Raw genomic sequence first — 17,138 nt, forward strand, 5'->3', positions numbered from 1 at the left:
CTGACTTTTGGAATGTGGTTTTCTCACCCTTAAAAAGTGAATCATCATACCCCACCACCAGCGGAGTGGCTGTGCATCTCAAAGAGCTCAAGAAAAGGACCCTGCAAACAATTGTTTACCCATAGGTCACACAGTACTACAGATCACACTGACAACACTCTAGAAGGCACAAATTCATTATAAAATCATGCTGCTCCAGGGGCACCTGAGTGGCTCGGTCCGTTCGACACCCGACTCTTGATTTCGGCTCAGGATACGGTCTCAGGGTTGTGAGACTGCACCCTGCGTCGGGCTCCCTGCTCCATGGGGAGTCTGCTTGGATTTTGTCTGCCACTCCCTCCCTCCCCAAGTAGCTCACAAGTGTTGCTGCTCCAATTACTTTGAGGAGTCCATTAGCTTCCTTGTGTTTTAAAAAATAACTTCTGTTAAATCTAGAATGGGTTTCCACTGCTCCATGGCAGCAGAAAGAGGTTAGCTGTGGGGAAGTAAAAATTAGAATCCAAGAATTCAGATAGTTTCAGTGTCAAAATTTCTGATTTTCCATCTCAAGCAAAGTATACTAAGAACAATTATTATTACAACACCTTACTCAACCAAAAGTATGTCAAAGCAATACTGACCCACAGAACAGTCTAATGGCAGATGAAAATTCTGGCTTCCTGTGGGCATGCAAGTTCCAGGTGCAACAAGCCATCACATCAGCAGAGTCATCTTCCCTGTAGGCATGGACACTGTGTATGGCAGCTCTAGCATCAGAAGTTAGGGCAGGTAGCATAATGAAGTGCAAGGGTTCCATTACTTTGCTGAACCAAAGTGCCACCCTGTCATGCTGAAGGTGTCACACAGGCTCAAGTCTTCAATGGTTTAGAAACTGAAGAAGTAAGAGGGGTCCTGGAAATCAACCGGAGCAGTTCCATCACAGAAGGGCGATTCCTAGCAGCCCTGGTTGGTAAGTGGCTTCTGCAGAGAGCTGAGGTGACCTTCCAAATCAGTCTGATCCACTGCAAAGCCGTCTGGCTGTTAGAAAGGGCTTCCTCCCTTTGGCTAGTAAAGGGATTCGCCCATGGCCCTAATTTTGCCTTTCTCAAGAAATCTCTATTCCTTCCTCCACCTGAAAGCTTCTCAAGGTGTCTTCTCAAGAAGACACTGTCCTAATTCCCCTTAGTCATTTCACAGGCCTAAATATCACCCATTTCCCTCAACTAACGGTCCTAGGACTAGACTAGTTTCCATACCCCTTATCTCTGAACGTACCTTAATACTTGTGCACATACGGGGTCCCTCTTCAAATGCGGTACCCAGCACAAAACAACACTGCATTTGCAGGCTTCAAGTGCCATGAACAGAAAAATTTATCAGACGCTAATTTGCTGCTTCAATTGTTGTAAATACCCCATCGTGGCAACTAAATTAACAACCCACCTTCTACAGTTTATGAAACACTTAAGGCAAACAAGCAAAAATACTATAAACATGCATGGACTTGTCACCCATTTAATAAGATATTACTAGTAAGTTTGAACCCCGGTGCATCTCTAGGTCTATACCCTCTCCCCTGCCATTGGGGTAACCTGAATTTGGTGTCCATCATTCTTCAGAGTTGTTTTGGGGGGAGAGGAGAGAGGGAGAGAGAGGGATTGAGAGAGAGAGAGGGAGAATAAGGGAGGGGCAGAGAGAGAATCTTAAGCAGATTCCACACTTAGCATGGAGCTCCACACAGGGCTCGATCTCACAACCATGAGATCATGACCTGAGCCGAAAAACTGACTGAGCCACCCAGGTGCCCCCATTCTTTAGTTTTTATTGTTGTTATTTTGCTTTTTAAGATTTTATTTATTTATTTGACAGAGATCACAAGTAGGCAGAGAGGCAGGCAGAGAGAGGAGGAAGCAGGCTCCCTGCTGAGCAGAGAGCCCGATGCGGGGCTCGATCCCAGGACCCTGGGACCATGACCTGAGCCAAAGGCAGAGGCTTTAACCCACTGAGCCACCCAGGCGCCCCTCTAGTTTTTTTTTTTTTGTTTTTGTTTTTTTTTTTAAAAACACACAAACTGCAGTTAAAGTCCGTCCCTACTTCTTACTTCTATTCTATTAGTTTTTTAATCTAATTTTAAGTCCCATTTTAAACCCTGGCTCTCTGCACCCACCCCCACATTTTAGAGCATCTTTAAACCCCAATTCTGTCATCTGTTGCATTAACTGCTTCTCCCATGGATAAGTCATCTGCAAAATATGGTCTGTGGGCCTTTACCTCTTAATTATTAAAAAAAAGTTGACCAGGATGGGGCTGAGCCCATGGCAAACCACTAGAGCCCTCCCTGCACACACCCCCTTCGGCTGACATGGATCCATTAAGCAGCCCACCCCGGGCATGGCCACAGAATCAGTTACAAACCCACTTAACCACACTGTCATCTCACACTTCTCCATCTGAGGCCAAAGGGCATCAAGGAAACAAACCCTCATCTGATCACAAGTGGTCAGGCAAGAAAGAATGGGATAATGACTCAGGAACACTGGAGCTCTGGTTTGGACTAGACAGAACACCACCATTTGATTTTTGGCATGTTTGGGCCACAGCTGAGCCTGCCCCGACATGAGTGGTGTCTGTCCATCTGCCCATGCCAGAGCGAGTCTGAGAACTAGGCAGTCATCAAGCGCAGACAGGACCGGACCTACATCAGCTGTGACGGAGCCAGGCACAACTCAAACAGTTCCAGAGCAGAGCACTTCCCTACTAGTCCTCTGGAAGTGAAGGTTAAAGTATCAGAGAAGGGCGAACACACAGAGACCCTAAAGGGTCCTCAAGGGCAGAAAGTGCTCACCAAACCCAGGGCAGCTCACTCTGATCTTGGGATGCCAGGAGCCTTTTTGGTAAACATCATGAAATGTAAGATTTTGTAAATACTATGAAATGTTAACTGGATGGAAGACTCAGAGTAGCTAAGAGATCATATAACTGGTAGGCATTATTGCACAGACCAGCGCTTCCCAAAGCATGCTCAGTAGACCAACAACTCCTCAGGGGGCTAATAAGTCACCTTAAAAAAAGGATTCCATGGTCAGATGAATTTGGGGAACACTGGTTTAAAAAAAAAACAAGCAGAGTTATTTCGCTGAAGAACTTCTGAGAGCTTTTATAGATGGCCAGGTGTTGCTGATCTCTCAGAAGGACGGGAGACACTGTATTCCCCAAACTTATTTGGCTCCTGAACTTTTCCTAAAAAATGGTCTCAAAAGCCTTAGTGCCCTGCAGACGCCACTTGAAAGAACATCTGCGTGGCCTATCGGTGAGTGGGTGAAGAGCTGGACACGAAGACCAGCAATTCTCCTCTGCCAGCCAGATACCTTGTGCGTGATCTCCTTCTCTCCCAGGGCAAGGAAGCCACAGACTGGATCCCAAGCCCCACCCCAAGTACAGGACAGTATCTTTAATGCGGGAGTCTAGAACTAGCTACAGGCTGCTTTTTATGAGATGGAGCCACTCAATCAGCAGCAGCATTTTAAGAAAATCCAAATCCAGTGCTCAGTGACTACAAACTAGAAGATCCTAATTAAATTAAACATTCTGGATGAGTTTTCAGGAGATGTACTAAACCATACAGTCCTCAGCCACTTAAAACGGAGGCACTTTTCCATGGGACTTTTAAGAAGTCCCAGATAGATTAGACCTTGAGAACACTGGAAGCAGAAAACAGATTTTTCTATTAGCTTCAAAGAAAATGCCAAGTCATTTTAAATAACATGATCTGAAATTTGTATAACAGGGTTACGGGATGAAAAACGGAGAACAAAAAGTTGATGTTTCGGTGCATCATTCCCACTGCTAACCCCTAGATCACAAGGATTATTCTGTGGAAAGCAATATTCAGGATAAAGTTTAAAACCCTGGATAACAAACAATCATCTCTTTGAGGGATTCAGAAAAGCTAGAGGTGAGAATTACTTCCAAAAAGGGATCAGAACTGTACCTACAATTAGATATTAAACGCAGAAATGTGCCAACAATTTCTTTGGCAAACTGGAAAGGGAGGGTGCCTTTGCTCTCTCCTTCTTTTAAAGGGGCACAGAAGTGACAGGCTCTAAGAATGTCTTATAATCCTGGGAGAAAAAAAACAAAAACAAGAAACAAGACCTAGATAAATCTTCACAATTTTAAAAGCATCTCACTGAAAGGAAAAATAATAGTTTTGATTTCTTATATTATATTAAATCTAGCAAGTTTATAAGCTTGAATTTTCCAAAGGCCTAATGGTCTTTCTTTAATATACTAGGATTGGAAAGGCCCTACCCAGTAAGAGCCCCACTGAGTGAGCCTCAGCTGTGAGAATTTGCTAATAAAAGTGTCTCCAGCATTTTGCTTTATAGCACCACTGTGAATTGCAGCATTAAAAAAGGGGGGGGGGGGAGCCCTTGGCTCCAAAACTAGCTTTATTAACTCTGCCTGGATTAGGGTTACCAGTGAGGCCCACAACAGAGGGAAACACTCATTGTTCTGGTTACATGTTCACAAATCAAGTCTATTTTGTGAGGACATACCATGTACAGACAGTTCCACATACACTCATTAGCTCGATTTCCTTATTGCCTTTCTCCCCATTCACTCTCGAGCCTGCTCACTTTTGCCCCAACTGTGCCATGGATTCTGGTTAAGGTCACCAGTGATCTCCAAGTTGCTAAACCTGGCGGTCATTTCTCAGTCTTACTTGACTAAAGGTGACACTTAATACCGCTGATCACTTTTTCCTCCTCGAAAAGGTTATCCCTTGGTTCCAGGGGACCATGTGTTCTGGGTTTCTTCCCACATCACAGGGAACGCCTTCTCCAACTCCTCATCTTGGCCTCTAACCATGATGTGACAGAGCTCAAATCCTAAGCCCCCTCCATCTACACTCACTTCCCTAATGACCTCATCCAGTTTCCTGGCTTTAAATTAAACCAATGATGTGGGGCACCTGGGTGGCTCAGTTAAGTGTCTAGCTCTTGATTTCAGCTCAGGTCATGATCTCAGGGTCGTGAGATCAAGCCCCACATCAGGATCCATGCTCAGCAAGGTGTCTATTATGAGATCCTCTCTCCCTCTACCTCTTTCCTCAGAAATAAATCTATAAAAATATATACATACCAACGATGTGCTGCTAGCTCCCAAATTTCTCTAGCCTCACATCCCACTACTGATCTCCCCCACTAAACTTTCTCATCTGTCTTCCCTTGTCAGTAACAACAATTTCATTGGCCCAGTTGTTCAAGCCCAGTACCCTGGAGTCCCAGTTGATTCCTCTTTCTCTCTCTATACCCAGCCCCATGAGCAGTCCTGACTCGATTCAATGCACTCCAAGCCACCATGTTCTCGTCTGGGTTAGTTCAGTAGCTTTCTCACTGGTCCACTGGTCTCCCTGGTGCATCCTTGTCCCCCTTCGCTCTAGTCTCCACATAGCAGCCAAAATGATCCCTCTCAAAAGGTAAATCAGACCTTGTCACTTCTCAGCTCAAAACACTTGAATGGCCTCCGACCTCTTTTAGAATAAAAGTTCAGGTTCTTTTAATGGATTTAAGTGCCTTTTCCCACTTTAACTATTTCTTCTTCCTTTTCTCCCCATCTGTTCTTCATACCCTCACCTCTATTGGTTTCTCATCGATGCTCTAACAAATTACCACAAATTTAGTGGCTAAGAACAATATAAGTGTATTTTTTTATGGTTCAGGAGACCAGAAGTCTAAAAACCAAAGTACAGGTGGCAGGGCTGCATTCCTTCTGGAGGCTTTGGGGGAAAACCTGTTTCTGTCTCTTTTCTAGCCTCTAGAGGCCACATTACATTCCTTGACTTTGTGGCCCCTTCCCTCATTTTCAAAGCCAGCAACACAGCATCTTAGCTTTGACCTCCAGCCTCCCTCTCATTAAGGAGCTTTGTAATTACATGGAGACACTTGGATCATCCATGATAACCACCCCATCTCAAGGTCCTTAACTTCCTCACATCTGCAAAGGCCCAATACCATAAGAGGTAACATCTGCACAGGTTCTGAGGTCTAGGGCATGGACCTTTTGGGTAAGAGGCATTATTCCACCTACCACATCCTAGGCACTCTGACCTTCCTGCTATTTCTCAAGCGTAACAGGTGCGCTCCACCTCTAAGCCTCTCCGCTTCCTACTCGCCTCTGCCAAAGACCTGCGTAGCTTCATTCTTCCCTCCTTTAGGTGTTTGCCCAAAGGTCACTCTCTCTGTGAAGTCTTCCACATCACCTCTGTGGGCTTAGAGTTTCTCCATAGCACTTTCTACCATCTGAAACACACTCTGCTTAACTGGGTGCTTCCTGCATAGAGAGTAAGCTCTGAGAAGGGAGTTTATGTTCTGTTCTCTGCTGCACTGTTCCAGACTCGTGCACGGCACACAGCAGGCCCCGTGAATAGCTGAATGACGTGGAAAAGTCCAACTTTTAAAAATTCAACACTTAGGGGCACCTGGGTGGCTCAGTGGGTTAAGGCCTCTGCCTTCTGCTCAGGTAGCGATCTCAGGGTCCTGGGATCGAGTCCCACATCGGGCTCTCTACTCAATAGGGAGCCTGCTTCACTTCCTCTCTCTCTGCCTGTCTCTCTGCCTACTTGTGATCTTTGTCTGTCAAATAAATAAAATATATTTTTAAAAAATTTAACACTTAAATTGCAATGCTTTTCACTGTTCAGCTTCCTGCATCGACTGCCCTCAAAAGGCTCAGACTTTCTTATTAAATACTACTTTTTGCTGTTTTTCCTTCTTGTAAACTTTTTAAATGATAGACCACTTCAAGCACACAAAAAATGAAGCAAGCAGTGTAAACAACCTCACGTCCCCAGGACTCAGTTCAAATAATTCTCGAGGCACTGCCATTCTTCTCTCATCTAGCTCTGTCTTCTCTCCCAGAGTGGCTGCTTTTGTCACCCCGTTTTTCAGTTTTTTAAAAAGATCTATTCATTTATTGGAGAGTGTGCATGCATGCGAGCAACCAAGAGCACATGAGCAGGAGGGCCAGAGGAAGAGGCAGAGAGAGTTTCAAGCAGGCACGTGTTTCCCTTGGAGATGGAGTCAGGTGGCAAAGCAGAGAGAGAAGAATGAAAGAAACCCTGCCAGCAGTTACCTTTTCAGAGTTAGGTCGGCTACTGGCCGGGGAGGGGGGGCGGGTCATTCCAGCAGCACCTGGCTAGAGATTTCCAACTTTAAAGACTTCATGAGGGCACCTGGGTGGCTCAGTGGGTTAAGCCGCTGCCTTGGGCTCAGGTCATGATCTCGAGTTCCCGAGATCGAGTCCCACATCGGGCTCTCTGCTCCGCAGGGAGCCTGCTTCCTCCTCTCTCTCTCTGCCTGCCTCTCTGCCTACTTGTGATCTCTCTCTGTCAAATAAATAAATAAAATCTTAAAAAAAAAAAAAAGACTTCATGAAGATCTTCAGCTAAATAAAACCTCAGATTTTACTTGCTTCTATTTGGAGATCATAAGATCACATTTTCCTTAAAACCTGAGCTATCAGAGGCACCCGGGTGGCTCAGTGGGTAGAGCAAGTGACTCTTGATCTGAGGATCATGGGTTTGTATTCCATGCTGGATGTAGAGCCTACTTAAAAACTTGAAATACTGGGGTGCCTGGGTGGCCCAGTTGAATCTGATTTCTGATTCAAGCTCAGGTCTTGAGCTCAGGGTTGTGAGTTCAAGCCCTGTGTTGGGCTCTACACAAATGGAGCCTACTTAAGGGAAAAAAAAAAAAAAAAAACAACCAACAAAAAATATCATAATCTAATAGAGTGGGTTTTAGTTCCCGATTTATTTTGGTAACACCTACTCCTTGTTTGTCAATTTTACCATTCATCTTAAGTTTTTAACCTCCAGCTCTACCCCATTTTTCTTCATTGCTTCCTTTATGCACATTTTTCTACTTCTTACTTGAAAAATGTGACATTGTTACCTATACAGCTAGATTTCTAAAGTTATACTTTAGGAAACAGACATAAAATGTGAAACAAATGAAAATTAAAATAAGACAAAATCATAGAGATGAAAACAGACTGGTGGTGCAAGGGACTAGGGATGGGGTAGGGGCAGAGATGGCCAGCCCATAAGAGGGGTCACAAAAGATCTCTGTGATGAATGTTGTGTAGTTTTACTGTGTGGCCACATAAATCCACACCTGTGGTAAAACTGGGCAGAACTCAATACATTCAAAATAAGTGTATGTAAAGCTGACGAAATCAGAGTTAAGCTCTATGGACTGTACTAATGTCAGTTTCCTGGCTTTGATATTACTCTGTATCCAAGATATCGCCAAATGAGAGAACTGGGAGAAGAGAACACAGGACCTCTCCACACTATCTTTTGCAACTACCCATGAATTTATAATTATTTTTTAAGGTTTTAACAATTACTCTTAGTAAATCCTAAAACCATCACTTCTCAGAATTACAATTCCTATTGTAATATAACAGCAGACTTACTCTTCCAATTAAAAAAATATTGTAATTTTGAACTCAACAATTTTGGAATTGTTATCTGCTTAAAAACATTGTCTTTTAGAGTACCAGGAACTCTGTGGGCATACACACACACAAAACCATAAAAATAGAAGTAGCAAAATGATAAAGCTGTTCAATGAATCGCCCAATGCATAACTTTGCTTACTAAAAGCCACACTGTTTTTTAAGACATTTCAGCATGAAACACTCCCACAGGGACACTAAATCCCGCAAGAGACAACTATCGATAGCAAGGAGCTAGGAAGGTCAGCATCAGAAGTACACAAGGACCACAAACAATGCAGTGGGACTTTAGTTCTGAAAGCTTAAAACCTACAAAGCAGAAAACAAAGGGATGCAGAAAGGAGACAAAGAGTAAAATCACTTCTCCAGCATACTTTGTGGCATAATTAAATCTCAAGAAGTCCTTCCCAATCCAGGTTCCTTACTGTTAGTCAGTTACCAATTTGGCATAAAGATCTAAGCAAACAAGTTTTCTCCAGGGCACGCATATAGTTCATGGTGCCAATTCTACTATAACTGGCCCAATTTCACTAAAATCCCAAGGCGGCTTGATTAAAAGAGAAGAGAGAGACAGAGGGACAGACAGAGCAAGCCCCCTCTAAAAATCAAATCATACAGCAGCAGGACATTTCACTCAACAGAAGGACTTTTCCCCCGGTTTTAAAAGTAAAAACACCACAAGAAACAAATGAAAATGCTACTGATTTTTATTACGTGGTGCTTGTACTCTAATGCTTGAAAAAACAAAGCCAATTCTAAGCATTACCAGCCATCCATTGTCTTCTTCATGCAAAGGCACTATTAAAAAAAAAAAAAAAATCCTGGCTTCATAGATCAGAGCCACCTTAGGGGTTCTGTTTTAAGAATATTTTCATGCTTATATGTGTGCTCTAAAAATTAGGCTGAAACGAAAAACAAAAAACAAATCCAACAGGCCAAAGAGGGAAAAATTCTGGTGGACAATTGGACCACTGTGTTGCAAATTAAACCGTTCACACCTGCAGAATAATCTCACCAGCATGACCAATCTATCCTGAAATGCAGCCCCCTTGTACCAAAAGGGGGATCTCTTCTTCCACTAGATCCTATCTTTCACTGATAAACTCTTTGGATGAGAAAACCAGCAGCAGATGTGAAAGCCACATGGCCCTCGACAAAGCAGGAGAGCAAAAAGCAGTGTTAAAAGAAAGGATTCCTTAAACAGCAGCTCCCTATCAAGAATGAAGATTTTATCATCTAATGCTGACTTTGTGGAAAGCAGCTAGCTATTAGACCCTGTTCCAAGACTCCGGCTAACAGCATCAGGCTGAAATCCAGAAGTTGGACTCATTTAGCTATACCCTTGTTTTCGACTCTTGGGAACAGGGCCAAAGTGTAAAGTTAGAATAGAACAAATCCAATTTCCAAGGGAAAGAAGAAGACAATATAGGTACTCTTGCTTAATGCACTTGATAGGCTTTGAGCACGGTTTACATTTCAGTACATTTTTATTTAGTGAATTTTAGCCTTAGAATAATTTTTTCCATTATTTCCTGAAGACTCCAGACTCTGCATTAAAAAATACTTGCTAACACCCCCACTTAATATTGTGGCAATCAAGAATACTAAAAACTTGGGGCACCTGGGTGGCTCAGTCGGTTAAGCGTCTGCTTTTGGCTCAGGTCATGATCCCAGGATTCTGGGATCAAGCCCTGTATCGGGCTCCCTACTGCTCCCCCTGCTTGTGCTTCCTCCATCAAATAAACAAATAAAACCTAAAAAAACAAAAAAAAGAATACTAAAAGCTCTTTCAAATTCCTATCTAGGTAGAAAATTTTGATTAAGCAAACTGCTTCATATAGTATAAAATCAGAAACTTTTTTAAATTGTCCTGTATTTTGTGTGACTTCATTGAACTGCCAGAGGTATAGCAAGCTCTAGAGTCTACATTTGGCTACAGTTTGTACCTCTCAAACTGCCTTCATCTTTTTAACTTCACATTTTTGAAAATTTAACAAATTTTTTATATTTATTTTTTGAGTAATCTCTATACCCAACCTGGGGCTCACACTCACAACCCCGAGATCAAGAGCTACATGCTCCTCTTACTGAGCCAGTCAGGCCCCTCTAGAATGTTAGTACACAGTTCTGGTACCATTCCATTTTACTGATCCCTTTCCTTTAAGGATGTAGACATTTGTGTAAAAGGCAGTCTGGAATCTGGGGACAGGAAATGGTAGCCACTAGACAAATTAAGTCTTTGGGAGTTATAGACAATGAATACTCTAGTCTCCTCCGGGGAATACAGGTGTCCATGAAAACCAAAAGGTCAGCAATTATACATTCAACTTATGAGAAATTATACACTTCACCCATTATACTCTCTACCAAAAAGAAGTGAAAAAGAGACTTAATTTAATAGGATAAACCCTAGCCTCTCAAAGTGTGGTCAAAGCCACACAGGTATTACCTGGTTAGAAATGCAGAATATCAGGCCCGACTCCAGACTTCCTGAGTCCAAATTTGCATTTTATCAAGATCTCCTGTGATACATGTACAGGGTCAAGTGTGGCCTTGACGGTATGTGCCACCATGCTGCCCCATGGGTATATGCCCCAGAACAAGCAGTAGATAGGGACCACAGATCTGCAATTCCCTCAGGGGGTGTCTGTTCTCACGTGCCTTGCACCTCACTGAGTGGAATTCTTGTCTTTAAAGGGTCATTTGGACAATACGCGTAACACATGACTTCACTGTTTTGTCCCCAAGCTGACCCTCAGCTCCCCACCTAACGACCGCCTTGATTTAACCAAGGGCTGGCATCTTTGCATTAATGCTGAGGACATTAACAGCTCAGGCTAGCTCTATAAAGGCCGAGCAGAGCTGTCAGCCACAGGGCGACCGTAACTCAGGCGGCAGGGAGAACAGAGCTCTTGAACAGATGGCCACAAGAAGATAAACACCAAGTGGTGCTGAGGAACCGAATCCTTCCAGTTCAAGGTTGCTTTCCCTCAAGGAAAGTTGCCATCACTTCATTAATTCTTTAAACTTTGCAATTCTGACAAGTCCATCTCTGTTACCCAAGAGCTGCCTACTCTTGCATCACAAGTAGAAGGAAATCTGGAATCTTAGTTTACTAATCACTTACCTGTGCACACCGTCCTAGTTCTTTCCTGTCCAGATACTGAAATATATTGATTGCCAGTTCATAAGGCAGTTGGATATCAAAGAAGGGCACATCATCCATTTCATTCTGAGGACAAAGAGAAAAAACAAGTTTACAATTTGGAGGTCTTCAAAGGGCAAGAGATAGTCTTAGGCAGGAGCGAGAGAGGTGCTGTTGTCCCGGGGGAGCCCCGTATTCTCACTACCCCTCGGAGCAGTCACAGAACCCCAGAGCCACTCCGAATTCTCCCTGCCACAAGCCCACACTTCTCACATCCACTCAGAAAATCCACAAGACTGTTTCCCATAATACTTCGAAGAGCAGCAGGGGCGCCAGACCACAATCGGGGGTATGCCACAGGAAGCAGCACAAAGGCTGCGGAAAGCTTCTTGGCCTTTGAGGAAAGCTGAGTGGTGGGCAGCCAAGAAAGTGAGCCTTGAAGTCAGAGGGCCATTGGTTCCCCCAGGGCACCTCCTCCTAAACCCAGCCTGGGAGGTCAGTGAGCCCCCACAGCCAGAGAAATGCTGACCTAGGTCACTAAAGTGTTTTCATCAGGAAAAGAACATGGCAATGAAGATGAGCAAGAAGCAAACAAACGAAACACTCCTTTCTAATGAGGTGAGCACCACCTCCCCTTGGCCACTGCAGAAACACACGGTTTCCTGATGCACTCGGGGGCCCACACTGGTTAACCTGAGTGAGCCAGTGCAAACAAAGCAGTTCTTCTTCGGTGTCATTTATTAATGTGGAGAAATTAGAGCTCGCCTGCCTTTGGATAAGCAATTAGGGATGAAGTAACAGGCTTTATTGGAGAGATAAGGCTGTCATGACGATCCTGGTTGCACAAAGAAACAGGAGTGCGAAGCAGAAAGAAAGCCAAGTGTGTATATGTGCTTCTCTGTTCCCAAATCCACCTGCTAAAGCTCCCTTTTGCATGGATTCCTGCAAAGTTAGGGAAAGCAGCCTGTTTGTCTCCATGGAACTTCCTCAGTAAAATTCATTTTTAATAAGCTTTGGCTGACATCAGTGACTTACAGGTTGCAAGCAAATTATTAATTCACCATTCAAATACAACAGTCCTATACCGCAAGGCTCCAGTCTGAAAATTGAAAATAGTCTCAGCACTCTTTTTTTTAAAAGATTTTATTTATTTATTTGATAGACAGAGATCACAAGTAGGCAGAGAGGCAGGTAGAGAGAGAGGGGAGAAGTAGGCTTCCTGCTGAGCAGAAAAGCCGATGCAGGGCTCGATCCCAGGACCCTGAGATCATGACCTGAGCCAAAGGCAGAGGCTTAACCCACTGAGCCACCCAGGAACCCCTAGTCTCAGCATTCTTAAGGGAGTGTGAGCACTGATTTATCACCTACCAAGATCCAGGGTAAAGATTTTTCTGGAATCATTTTTCTATTCCTCAAGGAGTCTCAAAGCTAAGAAGATAAGGCAAGGCATAAGAAGATGTATTCAACTTTGCAAAAACAGCACAAGGCTAAGTATGAGAGCCAAAAAGGATCTCTGGAGGGAAAAAGAGCAAGAGTTAACAGTTCTCATGGGCAAAGACAGTACAGAATGTTAAATCAGCAAAGAAATGTTGGCCATGCCAGGGGGTGGGGGGCAAAAAAAAATCTGCAAGTATAATCATAAGGCAAAAGTGTCCCTGCCCAAAAAAATAACGGAAAGTCTTAGTCTAATGTCAGGCTAGGTCACCTCTTACAACTAATTGGCTTCATTCACGGAGGAAAAGAGGCAGAACTTTCTTACTTGGCCCAGATATAACCTGAGACTCCTTAACACAACCATGGTGCGGGGAGAGGGTGTCACCCACCACCAGCTGAGGAAAGCCACACACAATACCAAACTATCGTTTGTGACCTTGGACTTCCTTCTGCTTTCTTTTTTGGATTATTTGACTATGGTGAGGTAAAGAAGCTTATTTTACCTACTTGGTAGAGAAATAAGAACATTCCTGCTCTTCAAGCAAAGAAAAGCTTGCACTCGTGCGAAGTGAACTCAGATCTAGCTTCTATACTGTTAGAGACAGCAGGCACTGCTTTCTTCAATCAGTCCCCGCTTTAGGACTATTAACTGGTTTCTGGACAGCACTACTGTAACAAAGCAAGAGAAATCACCTTTATTTTTAGTTACTCTGGTGTAGAAAGTTCACCAGACTTGTGGTGGTAGTAGCCTTCCCTCTTTTGCCCATTCAGATGGCAGATTCTCTATTCTCAACCTGGAACACAGTGCAGCAGAACCACAGCAGAACCACACCCTGCCACCACCCTCTTTGATCCCAACTGCCATGACCTCCAGGTTGGAGGTTCAGAACAAAGATTTAAACGGATAATCCTGTTCCACCACCTGACTAGCCCTGTAACCAGGCTAAATACCTCTGGGCCTCAGCTTCCTCATCTGTAAAAGAGAGAGCATGCCTACTCACAGGGCAGTTACAAGAATAAAATGAAATACACAGAAAGGGTATGGGGCAAGTACCAGGGCAAAGTGCACAATAACTGAACGATACTGCTATATTCTTTCCTGGAGTGGCACTTTGGCTCCCTTTTTCCCCTTCAACAAATATTTGTTGATTAGGTCCACATTTTAGGTGACTCCTCTACCAGCTTGTTTACACGGAGAGTTTTGTCTCCCCTGTCCTACTATAAGCAGAGGACAGCTGGCGACAGCAGAGAGGGGATGGCACGGTGGAGGCAAAGTCACTCAGGAGTCTCAACAATGGGGAGTGTCCATACCATAGATCTTTTTCAAGAGAACCATTCAAAGAGAATCAGCAATTTTAAGACGCTATACCATGATAACAACTAAAAAAGGATTGCTCTAGTGCACAGTGAAGGAAAAGGAGACAGCCACAGGGTGCAAAAGACCAGTCAGGGGTGTTACGGCCCCCATACCAACAAATGATCTCAAATGCCACGCTGGTCTCATTGCTAATGTACCAGTTGTGATGAGTCTTGAGAATTTGTCAGTTTTGGGGGACAATGGTTTCAAAGCATTGAATTAGGTAAACACCAACATTACAAAGTCAAACTTTTAAATCATTATGCCCTTCGAATTACATCCAACCTCCAAAATGACTGTCGATCCCTAACAAATCAAGTTCCAGACTCCTGTAAATGACCTTTCCAGTTGCTGCCAGTGGTTGGGGAGTGGCAGGGAAAAAAAGAAACCAATGTGATAAGGGAAGGTCCACTTCTTTAGACCTATGTAGACCTACAAGGTCAGGAAACCGAAGGCTGAAGTTTTACGTTGCACACTTGGAATCTCTTTGGCAAGACTTTTGATCACTGGTTCTTACAGCAGATGCTGCAGTGGATCACTCAGATTCCCCCTCGGGGTCCACGACACTCACCGCCCCAAACGCTCAGAATGCCGCCTGCTCTTGGTTGATGGGCTCACCCCTTCCTAAGCACACCTTGGTCAAACAAGCTGCCTCATCCAGTCACATCCCCCACTGGAGGGCAGCCTGCATCCAGTGACTAGTCAATAACTAGGAACAAAGCCTTGTCCCCGGTGCCTCAATTCAGGACTTCTCAGGAAGGCCAACCTGCTAAACCACATGCAGGCAAAACTTCATCCCAGAGTGTGTTTCATGAAAAATCCAACCTGATTTCCTGAAGCAAGAGATGTGATACAAGACAGTCCTATATTCAGCACATTCCCAAAGATTCTGATGTGCACTCTGGATACAGGAGTCTAGCTCTAGCTAACCTACTTCCCTTTCCTCCACTCAAGGAGGTGGAATGATGTTAGAATGACATTATTAGACCAAGAGACAGAACAAAGTAGAGTCAAAGTCAAGTAAGTCATTCATAAACTTCACTTTGTTATTAGTAATGGATCACTTGAGAAATACCTTATAAAAGACAGAGCATTATGAGCATACTTGACCCTGGGGTGGAAATGTAATTCTTTTACAGGTACCCAGGATTTGACAAGGATGTGGAGCCACATCCTGGACAGAGGTGCTAGCCCAGTAACCACGCACATGCTAACAGTGGGGCTTGAGCACTCCCACCTGGCCCTTCTCACAGCTCATAAATAGAAGTAAACAATATACCTGCCGCAAGTGTGCGGAGAAGTACCTTATCGTCTAAAGGGTGCTATCGGAGTTCCACCTAGGCCACTCTGAAGCACATAGCCATCTGAAATGTTCCAGGCTACATGAACCAGTTCTGATTGCTATGGATTTAAAGACCTGGAAATGGAGAGGTGGACGACTCAGAAACAAATTCCAAGAATGAAGGAAGGAAACTAAAGACACTGGAAACAGTAACATAGGAAAACCTGGTCACACTACAAAAATATCAGTAAGACTATGTTTAGAGAATCACTTTGCACCAATTTTATAGCCCAAGAATTGTGAGACTGGCTAATAATGCTACGGAAAACTAAGACATTAAAGTATTAACATGGCTTCAAAGGTGAGGAGAAAGACCATTTTGATAAAATACTACCTGGCTTTTCATTTTTCAATGGCTCCATTATGATTCTTTACCATGATGGGGTCTTTTGTCCCATATTATATATCAAGACCATCTGTGGAGTTTAAAAGAAAAAAGTCCCCAATTGCCTGTTACCCCAAATTTCCAGGGGTGGGGCTCAAGCATCTCTTCCTCAGGGATCTTCAGGCACACTACAAACGGAGAACCACAGCCCTAAATCATAGGTGAATTAAGGAAAGAGAAAAAAAAAACAAAAACACCCAAAACCAACGACAACAACAACAACAAAAAACAACAAAAAACACCACACAAACCCCACAAAGAGGTCATGTTACTTTGTTAATTCAAAGTCAGTGAATACTAGATTTTCCCAAAGTCTGCTGGACTTACTCCAAAAATGCTAAAAGAAATTGCAAATGGATCCATCCCCAGGGAGGCTGATTTGTCCTCCTATGTGCTAATGTAAGACTAATTCTGTAAATGGATTGGTTTTGTGCCTTACTGTTAGAAATTTAATCTGTCTTCTCTTGTTGAGTAGAAGAAGGGATAATTACTAAGAGCCAAATCAGTGAAAAGTGAAGAAACGGCCTCAAGGTTTGTTCCCAATGTACATCTCCAGGGCAAAGGGAACATGAAAGCTCTCTCTAGGTGGTGTTTTAAGAAACCGAGAAAGGCACCTCGAACATACAATAGACATGCAATAGTATTTCTGCTAAATCTGGCTGAAAGGAGACCATTTTGTAAAAGAATTTATCTCAATTTTCTCTACATACTACAAAAGCGGAGCAGAGCAGACCCAGGCAATCTCAATCAGAAAAAATTCCAGTTTCACCTGAGTCTTGAGGAAAAAAACCTGGTTGATGGGGGCAAGGTCTGAAACAATCAAGATAAATATGAATTCATTCACAATCCCAAATTCATCTCAAAACAGGTATTTTTAAAAAGATGACAGAAGGGGCAACTAGGTGGCTGAGTGGGTTAAAGCCTCTGCTGGGATCGAGCTCCGCATCAGGGTCTCTGCTCGGCAGAGCCT

General features: G+C 43.6%; 1 protein-coding gene across 1 annotated transcript in view; it reads right to left on the reverse strand.

Moving 5' to 3' along the window:
- The window catches only part of FBXW8 (F-box and WD repeat domain containing 8), a 125,794-nt gene that overhangs the window by 98,258 nt on the left and 10,398 nt on the right, over positions 1 to 17,138 (reverse strand). The window contains exon 2 of the mRNA XM_032309357.1: positions 11,633 to 11,737. Coding sequence (XP_032165248.1) covers positions 11,633 to 11,737 — 105 coding nt within the window. The remainder of the gene's footprint in view (positions 1 to 11,632; positions 11,738 to 17,138) is intronic.

The sequence above is a fragment of the Mustela erminea genome, chromosome 13, assembly GCF_009829155.1.
Source record: "Mustela erminea isolate mMusErm1 chromosome 13, mMusErm1.Pri, whole genome shotgun sequence".
Classification (NCBI taxonomy): Eukaryota; Metazoa; Chordata; class Mammalia; order Carnivora; family Mustelidae; genus Mustela; species Mustela erminea.